General features: G+C 41.2%; 1 protein-coding gene across 1 annotated transcript in view; it reads left to right on the forward strand.

Annotated features, from left to right (window-relative positions):
- Positions 1 to 893: 893 nt before the first annotated feature.
- Positions 894 to 12322, forward strand: part of SLC6A15 (solute carrier family 6 (neutral amino acid transporter), member 15) — a 35791-nt gene continuing 24362 nt past the window's right edge. The window contains exons 1-3 of the mRNA XM_015405488.1: positions 894 to 1179; positions 6295 to 6452; positions 7816 to 7942. Coding sequence (XP_015260974.1) covers positions 894 to 1179; positions 6295 to 6452; positions 7816 to 7942 — 571 coding nt within the window. The remainder of the gene's footprint in view (positions 1180 to 6294; positions 6453 to 7815; positions 7943 to 12322) is intronic.

Raw genomic sequence — 12322 nt, forward strand, 5'->3', positions numbered from 1 at the left:
TGATATATCTTAATTTTGAAAGCTGTGGAGTAGTTTTACAGATTATGTTGTTGAAGGCTTTCCCGGCCGGATGTCATTAGTTGTAGATTTTCCAGACTGTATAGCTGTGGTCTTGCCATTGTAGGACCTGATGTTTTGCCAGCAGCTGTGACTGATTGCTCTAAAGTTTTATATTGCTTTACAGATTGCTATAAAGCACTTTATACCTTTCCCATTTTGCAATATGAATATAAACTTTCACTAAGAAGCTCACTGACTGACCTCAGGCCAATCACAGTTTGTCAAATTATCATACTCTACAGAGTTGTGATGATGGATAACCCCATGTATGCTGTCCTTAGTGTATGAAAAAGTGGGATATAAATGTGATTTGTAACAATAATACTTGGCTATATTGTATAAATAATTAAAACTGTATCTTCATAGAGCATACAAGTGCCAGGCCAGATGCTTGAAGGCACATGTGAACATGATCTCACTTTTGAATGTTATATTTAATATTTATATGGAGTAATACAGTTGAACAGCAGGTGAAGATAGAAGATTAGCAATTGACCTTTTTACTTTCATTCACGTAAAGAAAGGCATTGAAAAGAATAGCTATGAATTCTTATGTTATAGAGTGGAATAGATAAACTATACATAACCACTGAAGTAACCTTCTGAATTTGATGTAACTGCTAATTTTTTTACAGGTATTTTGTGTTACAACAAGCACATACAGACAAAAATCTCCATTCTCTGGATCACTCTACAAGAAGGGACATTCTCTTCAGTCAAGTGATTCAATCCAATTTCAGATACTTTTGATCTTGCAAAAGGAAGATATTGACTGTGACTGGGTAGTCCACCTGAAGTTAACGTAACCTGGCATTCCCATTTATTTACTGCAAATGCCTAAGAACAGCAAGGTCGTAAAAAGAGAAATAGATGATGATGTCATTGAGTCAGTTAAAGATCTCCTATCCAATGAAGACTCTGTTGAAGATGCTTTCAAGAAGAGTGAGCTGTCTGTTGATGATCAGGATAAAGATGTGGACATAGAAGAGGGATCTGATGTAGAAGATGAGAGACCAGCTTGGAATAGCAAACTTCAGTATATTCTGGCACAAGTTGGATTTTCTGTAGGGTTGGGGAATGTGTGGCGATTCCCATATCTGTGTCAAAAAAATGGTGGAGGTAAGAGTCTGTATTTAGTCACTGACCTTGCTAGCTTAAGCTCACCTCTATTGGTTCCTGAAGCTTCCTACTCCTGTCTTTGTCGGTCTTCAGTGGTGTCTCTTAGGTCTTGAGCATACTTGTTTCAATGAAAGTGATTCCCCTCTTATCCTTTATATGAGCTCTCACGTATTCCAAGTTTTTTCCTAGATCCCATAGATCTGTTTGTATTTAACACACACAGACTCACACACAATTTGCATTTCTCTTCACACATTGCTTTTCTAAAGCAAGATGAAGCCAACCACAAAATGTGACGGTGTGAGGTCATGCGTAACTCTAATAGTAACACTCCAACATTTCAGACAGAAGCTCTGTTTAACAGGATGCTTCTTAAAATGAACATATTGTTTTAAAATGAAGATCCTGTGTTGTGGTGGCAGCTGCCACCACACCATATTTTTAAAAAATCTACACAGTGAGTCAGCTTTCTAATGACCAGTCGAGCCCTGCTTGGCAAAAGCCTCATCTGCCCCCACTTACTTACTAAAAACTCTTGGTGGACTCCAGGAAAGGTGTTCCTATGTTCTGAAATCAATTCTGAGAATTTAAAAAAAGTTACTTTAGGATTTTTGTTGTAAAACTTTCTTTTTGGCAAAGGGCATTTCTAAAAGCCTTTGTAATTAGAATGTTATTTGTCAATAGAAATTGAACACCCTCTAGTAGTTCAGCTTAGTTACAATTATTTTTCTAGTAGCTACAAAATAGGCCTTCAGTCATTTCCTAATGCTTCTTGCATTTATTGATTTCTCTTAATTACAGAATGTTCTTGCCATTTCAGCAGATGAAAATATCTACAGATCATCTTACTTTACATGCAACATAAATTCATGAAAAATATCTACATATTATAAACAATGCATTCAAGCTATACTAGAAGAAAGTACTTCTATGTCCTGAATGTTGAGATAAACCCTGACTTGGATAGCTCAGGCTAGCTCAGTCTCACCAGGTCTTGGAAGCTGAACAGGGTCTGAACATCTCTTGCCTTGAAAGTCCTATAGGGTTGTGATTTGATGGCAAAAAAATAATGTTCAGATATAGTCACTGCTTATCTTCGTATGGGAGGATTGTATGTGCATTAGCAATATGATTGTAGAAGATTTTCTATATTTTCTGTGGTCTATACCATCCCATTTTATAGAATGAAAAAAAGGAACACGTTTTCTTGAGTTTGGCTCTACTTACTCGATAAGTAACTCTGCTGATTTTTGCACATTTGTACATATGGGAACAGCACAAGAATTTGCATCTACTTTCATGCGGGTCTGCAGTCCAGTTCTAAGCAGTGTGCTACATCCTTCAAAGTCCACTGTAATGAATTGGCTTGGAAGGGTAAATCTCTGTTCAGGATACTAATGACATTAAAGGCCTCCAGTTTGGCTCTAGCAAATTAATATTTTCTCAAGGGAAGACTGTTTGAAATGTCAGTCTGGAGATCTTTCCTGCCAGCTACAACAGTAAACAACAACAGCAACACAAGTGCATGCACACCCAGTATTATATTAATGTAAATGTATATTTTATTTAAAATTTCCAAATGTAATATTACAACATAATATTCATGTAAGGATTTCTTGGCCGGGTGGCAGTAAAAGTTCAAACTAGTTCCCCTGGATCATCTCATCAGTTGTCACAACAGCCCTATAAAGTAGGGTAGCATTTTCTCCATATCATGAAATATATGGAGCTTGGGGATATTCAAAATACTGTGGTATCTACTGTGCTTTGTATTGTTCAGGTTACCTGGTTAGTGGTAAACAACTAGCTTTGGTATAAAATTGAAAAGCAATGTAAATGCTAGAAGAGAACTGGTATTTAAATGCAACGAGGATGGATGCTTTCAAGCCCATTGACTTCAATGTAGAATGGTGTGACTGCTTAGGATGTCACTGTAGCTCATTAGTTACTGTCAAGTTCCAGAACACACACACAAAACCCAGCGTCATTTGGCATTCTGTGGTCTGATTTGGGTCAAGGACATATACTTTACAGTGCAAGTTTGTGGTTAAGTAGAAACAAATTTTAAGTCTTTGTTTTGAAAAAGAAAAGTGAAGATTAAATATGGAAGAGGTAGGATTGCTTCTTCATACTGAAAACATTCAGTCAGTGGAAAAAGGGAGCCCAAAGTAGTTTGAAGTTTCACTTTTGGTTCAGATTGCATTTTCCAGTTCTGCATAGGGATGCCAGCCTCCCCATGGGAACTGGGGATTCCCTGGAATTACAGCTTATCTCCAGACTACAGAGATCAGTGCCCCTGGAGAAAATGAATGCTTTGGAGAGTGGAATCAATGGCATTGTACACCACTGAGGTCCCTGTCCTCCATAGCTCCATCCCCAGATCTCCAGAGGTTTCTCACCCTGGATCTGGAAACTGTACTCCCACATTCCCATGATGGTGGTCAGGGGGACCTGGCAATACCAGTTCCACAGATCTGTTTTCTTTTGGGTAGAAACCCCAGGAATGAACTCCTTATTCCTTAGAATCATAGAATCATAGAATGTTAGAGTTGGAAGGGACTTTGCAGGTCATCTAGTCCAACCCCCTGCACTCTGCAGGAGCATAGCCGAAAGATAGCCCCACAACATACCGGAAAGATGGTCATCCAGCCTCCACTTGAAAACATCCAGTGAAGGAGCATCCACCACCTCCCGAGGCAGACTGTTCCACTGCTCAACCACTCTTACAGTTAGGAAGTTTCTCCTGATATTTAGCTGGTATCGACTCCCTTGTAATTTCCACCCATTAGATATGGTCTTGCAATCCGGAGCAAGAGAGAATAGATCTGTTCCAACTTCTACATAACAACCCTTCAAATATTTGAAGACTGCAATCAGGTCCCCTCTAAGCCTTCTCTTTCCCAGGCTAAACATACCCAACTCTTTCAACCTTTCCTCATAAGACTTGGATTCCAACCCTCCCACCATCCTAGTTGCCCTCTTCTGTACATGCTTGAGCTTGTCAACATCCTTTCTACAATGTGGTGCCCAAAACTGGACACAGTACTCCAGGTGAGGCCTGACCATAGCAGAATAGAGCGGAACTACCACCTCCCTTGATCTGGACACAATGCTTCTGTTAATGCATCCTAAGACTGCATTGTGTACTTGATAGTCCTTTTGCCATTTGCAAAATGCTCCTAATCCCAAAAGGGATTCTTTTATTTTTTTGGCCCCCCGTAGGAGATTTTTTAAAATTTGCATTTGCTAAAAACTACAACGAAAATAGGGAAGGGATCTACAACTATAGGAGAAAGGAAAGAAAACCCACTAAAAACCCAAGAGTTGGAGGTCATACACTGCTTATAAAAGTAATACCTTAACAATATAGAAATTGCTTTTCTTAACATAATTATGTTAACAAACCATCCAATCTGACTATATAAAGAGCATTCCATGAGAATTGCTAGTTAACTTAAAAACAAATTTCAGAGAACAATGGCATCTCATTTTACAGTTGTTTTTCCCTCCTTCCTTTAAAGCCAATTAATAATTAAATTTCCTTCAGTAGGTGTAACACAGTCAATTTCTCTTCCCACGCTGTAATCTTCTTTCTTCTTGAACACTTTCCCTGTGGCATTGTCTTGCTGGAACTGGAACTGGTTGTCTCAAAACAAAGTCCCTTTTTCTTTTTCAAGGACTGTTATCCGCTTGAATTCTTACCTTCAATCTTAGAGATCATTCCATTTGTTGCTTTTGAAAGCCAAACTTACCGAGAGTCTATCTGCCCTTTTGCCCATCAGACTTATTTCAGATATGTCCATGGCATACCCATTCGCTTTCAACTTTGCTTAACATCTGCATACAGGCCCCACACTTAAACCTACTCATTAGACTCTCCTCTTAAATATTGGAAGTCCCTGTGATCAAAGGCTAGTTGCTTCTCCAATGTTAACACAGTCCCTTGAAAATAACAGCCAATATATAGCACAGTTCTTGTGAAGTACCTCATTTTTGCCAGAAGGGGGCAAAAACTTAACATACATCCTGAAAGAGTCTATGGTTACTTCTAGTCACATGGGCCAGTTGCTCTTTCACTTCCTGAAGAAAGCTTGGATCTTGCTTGCTGCTTCTACTGCCTTGCCAATCGCCATTTTTAAACATGTTTATTTTTTATAAAGTTTGCCAAAGTCCCGAAAACTTGCCCAACTGCTTATTTGGCTCCTGGGGTCTCTCTAATACAGTCTATTGCCACTTAGAACTCTGTCCCCACTACAAAGGCTTTTCTTTAATCACTTTTGCGGGGCGGGCAGGCTATAAATTGAAACTATAAATAAATAAAAATAAATCATTTGTTCTTTCTGGGGGAGAGTCCCCTCTCCCCCTCACTTTTAGTAAAAGGGGACTCACTCATTTTCTGGTGTTCTCGCTTTGACGGACTCACTGTTCAACGTCTGATCACTTGGGTCTCACCAGGTAACGATTTAAACGCTGAACCTCCAAGTGCTTGTCCTGGTGTGCGTAGCTTAGTCCCATTCAGGAACACAGTGCAGAGACCTTCGGGGCAAAGGGAAGCCTCAATCTGCTGGCAGTGTGCCCACAGAGAGGCAACCCTCAGCGCCCCATGACAAGGGACCCATGACAAGGGTCCCAGGGGGGTGCGGACATTCGCACCCCCTCTCAATGCACTGGCCACGGATTGCTCCCCAGGAGCTCCCCAGGGATATAGCCGCCATCAGCCCGCCAAAACCGGAAGTCAAACCAAAAGGGATTCTCAACTATCTGAAGAGTACAGGACAGACTGCACAATTTAACTTTTATTTTTGAAAGTTATTTTCAAGGATCAGGTTGTACACTTCACTGTGTTATTTTCTTCTCTGTTGTTTCCTGTGCTCTTTCTATCTCTCTATGATTTTCTCCCCATCCTGTTGCTGAACGATGCTGTGGATCTCAAAGTGATCTTCATGCCTTGCAATGAAAGCTTGCTGTCTGTACACACTGGTTTGGGTAGAGTGGGATTCCAGCTATGGTGGTTGACTAGCAAGCCTAGATGCCACCATAGCAAGAAAATCTGCAGATTTATTATGCATTAAATGCTATGCATCTTAATGGTTACTCAGTATCTTGTCTTGACAGGTGCCTATCTTGTGCCATATTTAATTTTGCTGCTGGTCATAGGGATACCACTCTTTTTCCTGGAGCTTTCTGTGGGCCAGAGAATCCGTCGGGGAAGCATTGGAGTATGGAATTATATCAGCCCCAAACTTGGTGGAATTGGATTTGCAAGCTGTGTAGTAAGTAATGACATGTTACCTTAAAACATTATAGGAACTTACAGTTTGCTTTTCAAGTTACTATTAGATAATTTTCATGTTTTGCAGAGTATTGGAAATGTAGGTCCATCAGTAGCTATTAGCCACAAGGTATAGATAGGGGCTCTGGGGAAAGTGAGGCTCTGTCTTCTTGGTGCTAGGGGGGTCAACAGTGGGAGGGCTTCTAATGTCCTGGCCCCACTGGTGGACCTCCTGATGGCACTGGTATTTCTGGCCACTGTGTGACACAGAGTGTTGGACTGGATGGGCCTTTGGCCTGATCCAACATTGGCGTCTCTTATGTTCTTTTGTTCTTATGGTCTAATACAAAGGAAAAGCATATGCACAAATACTCATGTAACAGTGAAACTAGTTAACACACTGTAAGATGCTGCAATCATCCAGGAAGATGCACTTCAGTAAATATATAATAACTTTATTCAGGGTAAATGAAAAAACACAACGCCTACCACAGTCCTCATAGCAGTTCTTCTATAACCCACTTATCTCCAGACAAGAGTAAAACCTGGACTGGTACACCTCCAGATTTTAGCATCCTGGAACTAATATAAAACATGAAACAGATTACTGAACATTACACACACATTCCAGTTGTTTAGACTACTAGAGATTAAGGCGCTAGAGAGTAAAACTCTAAAACAGCATGAGGGCCCAAGACAAAAAAGAAAGAAAGAAAAAGTGAATACTTCCTATTCTTTTTAGTTGTATTGCTAGCTTATGTGGCTATTATAGGGATTTAAAACATATCGTGCCATGGCAGATAGAGTTCACCGTATTCTCAAGAGATGGGGCAAACCCAGTGAGCTCTTCTGTACATAACATTAAATAATCAAGAAGTATTTACTGAAGAAACATCCATGTACAAAGTATGCTGATGTTATAGCTTATTGGTCTCATCTCTACCCAATTCTCCTTCCATGTTATTTGTTGAGTAAGTATTCTGTTTTCCTAACTGTGATGCAGTAGGAAAACTGCACTAATGATGTCTGTTACGGCAGCTTTTGGCCCCAGTGCCTGTTCATGCACTGGCACTTGACCTCCTGTGTGAGAACCTGTAAATTACTATGTCAGCTCTGTGGATTATAAGGTGTTACACATATAGGACTAGCATCTGAGCCATAAGTATTTCTACTTATATGTCAGCTTGGAACAAGTAAAACCATAGTTTTGAGACACTCTGTTACCAGAATAGCCAATATGCTCTTTCCTAAGCTAATATTTGTTACTGCTCCAATGTATACGGTTTTCACCAATTGTTTTACAAGTTATTTTGAATTAGGTACTAAAAAGTATACTGTTTTAAAATATTTTGCATTTTCCATAGGTGTGCTATTTTGTGGCTCTTTACTACAATGTCATCATTGGTTGGAGTTTATTTTACTTTTCTCAGTCCTTTCAGCACCCATTACCTTGGGACCAGTGTCCTTTGGTGAAAAATTCTTCTCATCCCTGTAAGTCTTTATTATTAATTTGTAATTACCTATTAATCCAAAACCATTCAGTTCAATTTCTGGTTGGTTCCTGGGATTTTGGTTAAGATTTGAATAGTAGTGGGGTTTTTTTTAAGTTAACCCACAGGTATTGTTAGAACATGTTTCTGTCTTTCCCCCTCCAACATACTACTTTTAGAATAATACTGTTCCTATAAATAATGTCCAATGTAAAAATTTAATCTAACTGAACAAATTTAGGGTTGGAAAATTTACACCATTTCTGATTTTTCAGTTTTGTGTGTGTGTGTGTGTGTGTGTGTGTGTGTGTGTAGAGAGGGAGGGAGGGAGAGACATTTGCTTCCATGTGCAATCAGTTGCTTCTTGACTTCATTTCCTATTGGGCGTGTTTTTCAAATAATAGCAACAGAGAAAAAAAAGTATTTTCTTGACAAAGACTGCAGTCCTAAGGAGTAAGCCCGCTGAATAAAATGTTAGTAATTAATGAGTAGACCTACTTAAGATTGCTTCTTGAAGATGCTTGTGATGAGTAGTGCAACCTAAACAAAGGTGCAGCCTTCTAAATCCACTGGAGACCATGCAGGACCATAGCAGGGCTCTCAAAACTGAGATCAAAGCACTCATAAGTGGAAACAGGGTAATTGAATAATTTTTGTTTAAATGATTTCCAAAGCAAAATTAGGAGTTGCATTCTACATATACTTAGCATTGTAGTAGCATTTTGTTGTTCTGCCTGAAATAGTAAGGACCAAGTTATGGAATCTTTCTATGTTATCCTCCGAGCATTTCCTGTTGCTTTGTCAACACAGTTGGCTGTAAATAGTATTAACATTTAATTCCCATTAATATCCTTATTACACTCATTCAGTCTTCCTGAATATGTTAAGCAATAAAACCCCACAACAGCAGCACTGCAGTACCTGTGAATAGTAAGACTATATTATGTTTGCTCCATAAATTAACAAGAATTAGGCAATTGTTCACAGCCATTGTGAAATAATCCTAATTTGGCATATCATGAAATGTAATTACCTGCACTTTGTCTCTGGGCATTAATTATCTCATGGTCACCACATGCCTTAATCTGTAAATAGTATGAGAAAGAAATCTTAATTGCATTTCTAATATTTTTTTTTCCTTTGCCTGAAGCAAATGTATAGATAACACTAAAGTGTTGCACAGACTCTCCATGTGAGGTGGTTCCTAGTTTTGTTATTGCTTCTCAGTACTCAGAATATCCAAATACACTCATATGATTGTTGTTCAAACTGACAGACCTGCTTTATATAAAGTATACAGGAATAAGATTTTAAATTTTGGCTGTACACTATAGGGTTGCCAAGTGAATTTTACTCACCGGCGGGGGAGACTCGCCGCGCTTTGGGAGCCGTCCCTCGTCGTGCGCGTGTGTGCCGCCAGCACGTCACCAGAAGTGATGCACGACGTTGATCACATTGAGGGCGTGGCCCCAATCGTTGGAGGGAAAACCATAGAGTTTTCCCTCCGACGATCGGGGCCACACCCCCAACGTGATCGACGTGGTTGCATCACCTCTGGTGACACATCCACGCTGCACTTCGGGGGGGGGAGTTCCCCCCAGGGCCCGATTCCATGGTGGCGGAAATTGGGCCTCCAAAGCGGGGGTTTACCCCCCCTGCCCCCACTTGGCAGCCCTAGTACTCTACCATCTTTTGAAATCAGTGACAAAGCTCCCATGTACAGAGATACTCACATTCTTTAAAAAAGATACTCACATTCTGTCCCTACAGTCTTCATACCATTTACTGTATCGTATTTCTGTTGATACCCTACTGAATGGGAGTTTTCTGCCACAACAGGATTGAAGATTATGTCTCTAAATAAATACATATAAATTCATAAAAAAGTTTCTGTACTATTAACCTGTATTATATCAGGTTTCTTGCTCATCACTTGCATATGACAGCATATAAAGCTCTTGGGAAGGATAAAGGTTACTTCAGATTGGAGGTTTTGCTCCAGACTGGTATCCATTTAGGATTGAGCAAACCCACAATGTCATCCCCTCACCATCCATTGTTTGTGGTTTCCCCTGCTTTGCTCTGAACTTTCACAAACCTGGTTTGATAGGGTCCTTCTGGAAATATTGCAGTCAAAGTGTGTTTGCATGCTACGTGAATGGGAAAATATGCATTTGTGAAGCCATTTTTCATGTCATGGCTGTCATAGAGTTATATCACTCTAATAACCTTTTGCCATGCTCTGATTTCACATTTTATTTTTAAAATGCAAGTTTCTAGCCATTTCCCTTGCAAGGATACAAAGGGAAAAGTGCATCACAACAAAAAGGCCTAGAAACTTAGTATTTTTAAAAAAATGAAATCTGGGATTTCAGAGGAATAAGCAGATTGTGGCAATAGGTTGTTATGTGGAAGACCTGCAAGCACTTGTGAGGGACAACTCATTTCCCCCTTCCTCATTATGTCTACTTTTCCTTTCCTGAAAGCCCCCATTCCATACCCCTTTTTTTTGCTTCTTCCTCTCATTTCCACCCACTCGCCAACCTACCTTTATCTGCCCTCTGTCTTCAGCTGTCCTTCCTTCCCTTCCCCTGGCAGCCTCTCACCAGGAAAACTATGGCCGAAGTGCATGGTGCCAGCTGAGTTGGGTCCATTTGCTCTGGGAGGAATCTGCAAGGACTTGAGGGAAGGCACCTCAATTTTTTTTTTGCATCCCCTCACTGCTTCCTCTTTCCTCCCCACACTATTTTTCTTTCCCTCATCCTAGCAACTCCCATATCCTCACCTTTCCCTGCTTCCTTCTCTCCTTCACACCCAACCACCAATCTACCTTTTATGTGGACCCCATCTTATTTGTTTACAACATTTATATCCCACTTTTCTCCACAATGTGGACACAGTGCAACTTAGATCTTTCTCCTTTCCTCTAGTTTATCCACACAACAAACATGTGGGATAAGTCAGGCTGAGAATGCACAAATGGCCCAAGATCACCCACTGAGTTTCCACAGCAGAAACTCTAACTACAAAACTACACTGGCTTTCATGGGGTGGCCGTGGCTGCTATTGAACATTAGCAAGCAGCCAGGCCTGGGAGAGTCATGCAGAACAGGTAGTATCAAATTCCCTAATGGTTGCTGTCGGGTCTGGCTCCAATGAATCCTCCATCAAAGGCCAAAGTAGGGTTCCCAGCCTCCAGGTGGGGCCTGGAGATCTTCCACTTTTACAACTGAGCTCCAGCTGACAGAGATCAGCTCCCTTGGAGAAAATGGCTGGTTTGGAGGGTGGACTCTATGGCATTGTACCATGCTGAGGCCCCTCCCCTCCTCAAACTGTGCCCTCTCCTGGATCCACCCCCAAAGCTTCCAGGTATTTTCTGACCCAGACCTGGCAACTCTAGGCCACAGCAACCTGAGAAAGGGCCCTGTCCCCTCCCCTGCCTTCTTGTGTAAGAAACAAAGCGTGGAATGCTGGCCAAAGTGTTGTGGTTGCCTAATAACTGCCACTGAAAGCATCTGTTTATTAAAGCTACAAGTGCTTTTTTAGTTCAAATTTTTCTGGGACTTTGCCAAGCTTGTAGATGTAATGTCTCCCTTTGGCTGTGGGTTTCCAGGTTAGAGTACTCACTCAGACACCCATTCTCAGGTCCATTCAGCAGAGACAAGCTGGTTTAAAACATCAGCCATTTATTTGCAAGGAGACAACTCCAACAACCAACAACTTCAGCTAACATACAAAACTGGAAACTGGAACAAGAGCTCTACCCAACAGGAACAAACTAAATTGCACAGATATTAGGGGAGAAGCAGACTGTTCCATTTTTATATATATACATCTATATATATAAAAGAAAGTCCCTTCACCATAAAATCAATGCCCAGGCCAAACTGCTGGACCTAGAGACACCAAATTCAGGGAGAGTGCTCCTACCAGGGCGTGGGTGCTCGCTAAGAAGGGATTTTTAGAAATTTGACCCCTAAGTGGGTCAAAAGGGGGAGAATGTTCTCCCCCCATTGTTTCCTATGTGGCTGCCAGGCAGCTGCGTCTCTGCACACACACCCCTCTGATTGGTCAGCTGCAGAGCTCAGTGTTCTGAGGTAAAAAAAAAAACCCACAGGTACAGGGGACTGCAGAGAGCTAATGACAGTTGAGGAAATCAGGAGTGGACAAGAACCACCTGTGAGGTGAAGCAAAGCTGCTGGCCCAGCCTCTCTGATGGCTTCCAACACACTCCCCCCACCTCCTACACCTAACAGGCGGTGGTCTGTCAGGTGCAGCCCAACCTCCACAGTGGCTCCTAATACTCCTCCCCCTCCCCCTCCTACACTGGACAGGCAGCTGCCTGTCAGGTGTAGGAGAGGAGGGGGGGTGGCTTCCCACA

Source organism: Gekko japonicus, unplaced genomic scaffold (genome assembly GCF_001447785.1).
Source record: "Gekko japonicus isolate JY-2015 unplaced genomic scaffold, Gekko_japonicus_V1.1 scaffold2091, whole genome shotgun sequence".
Lineage (NCBI taxonomy): Eukaryota > Metazoa > Chordata > Lepidosauria > Squamata > Gekkonidae > Gekko > Gekko japonicus.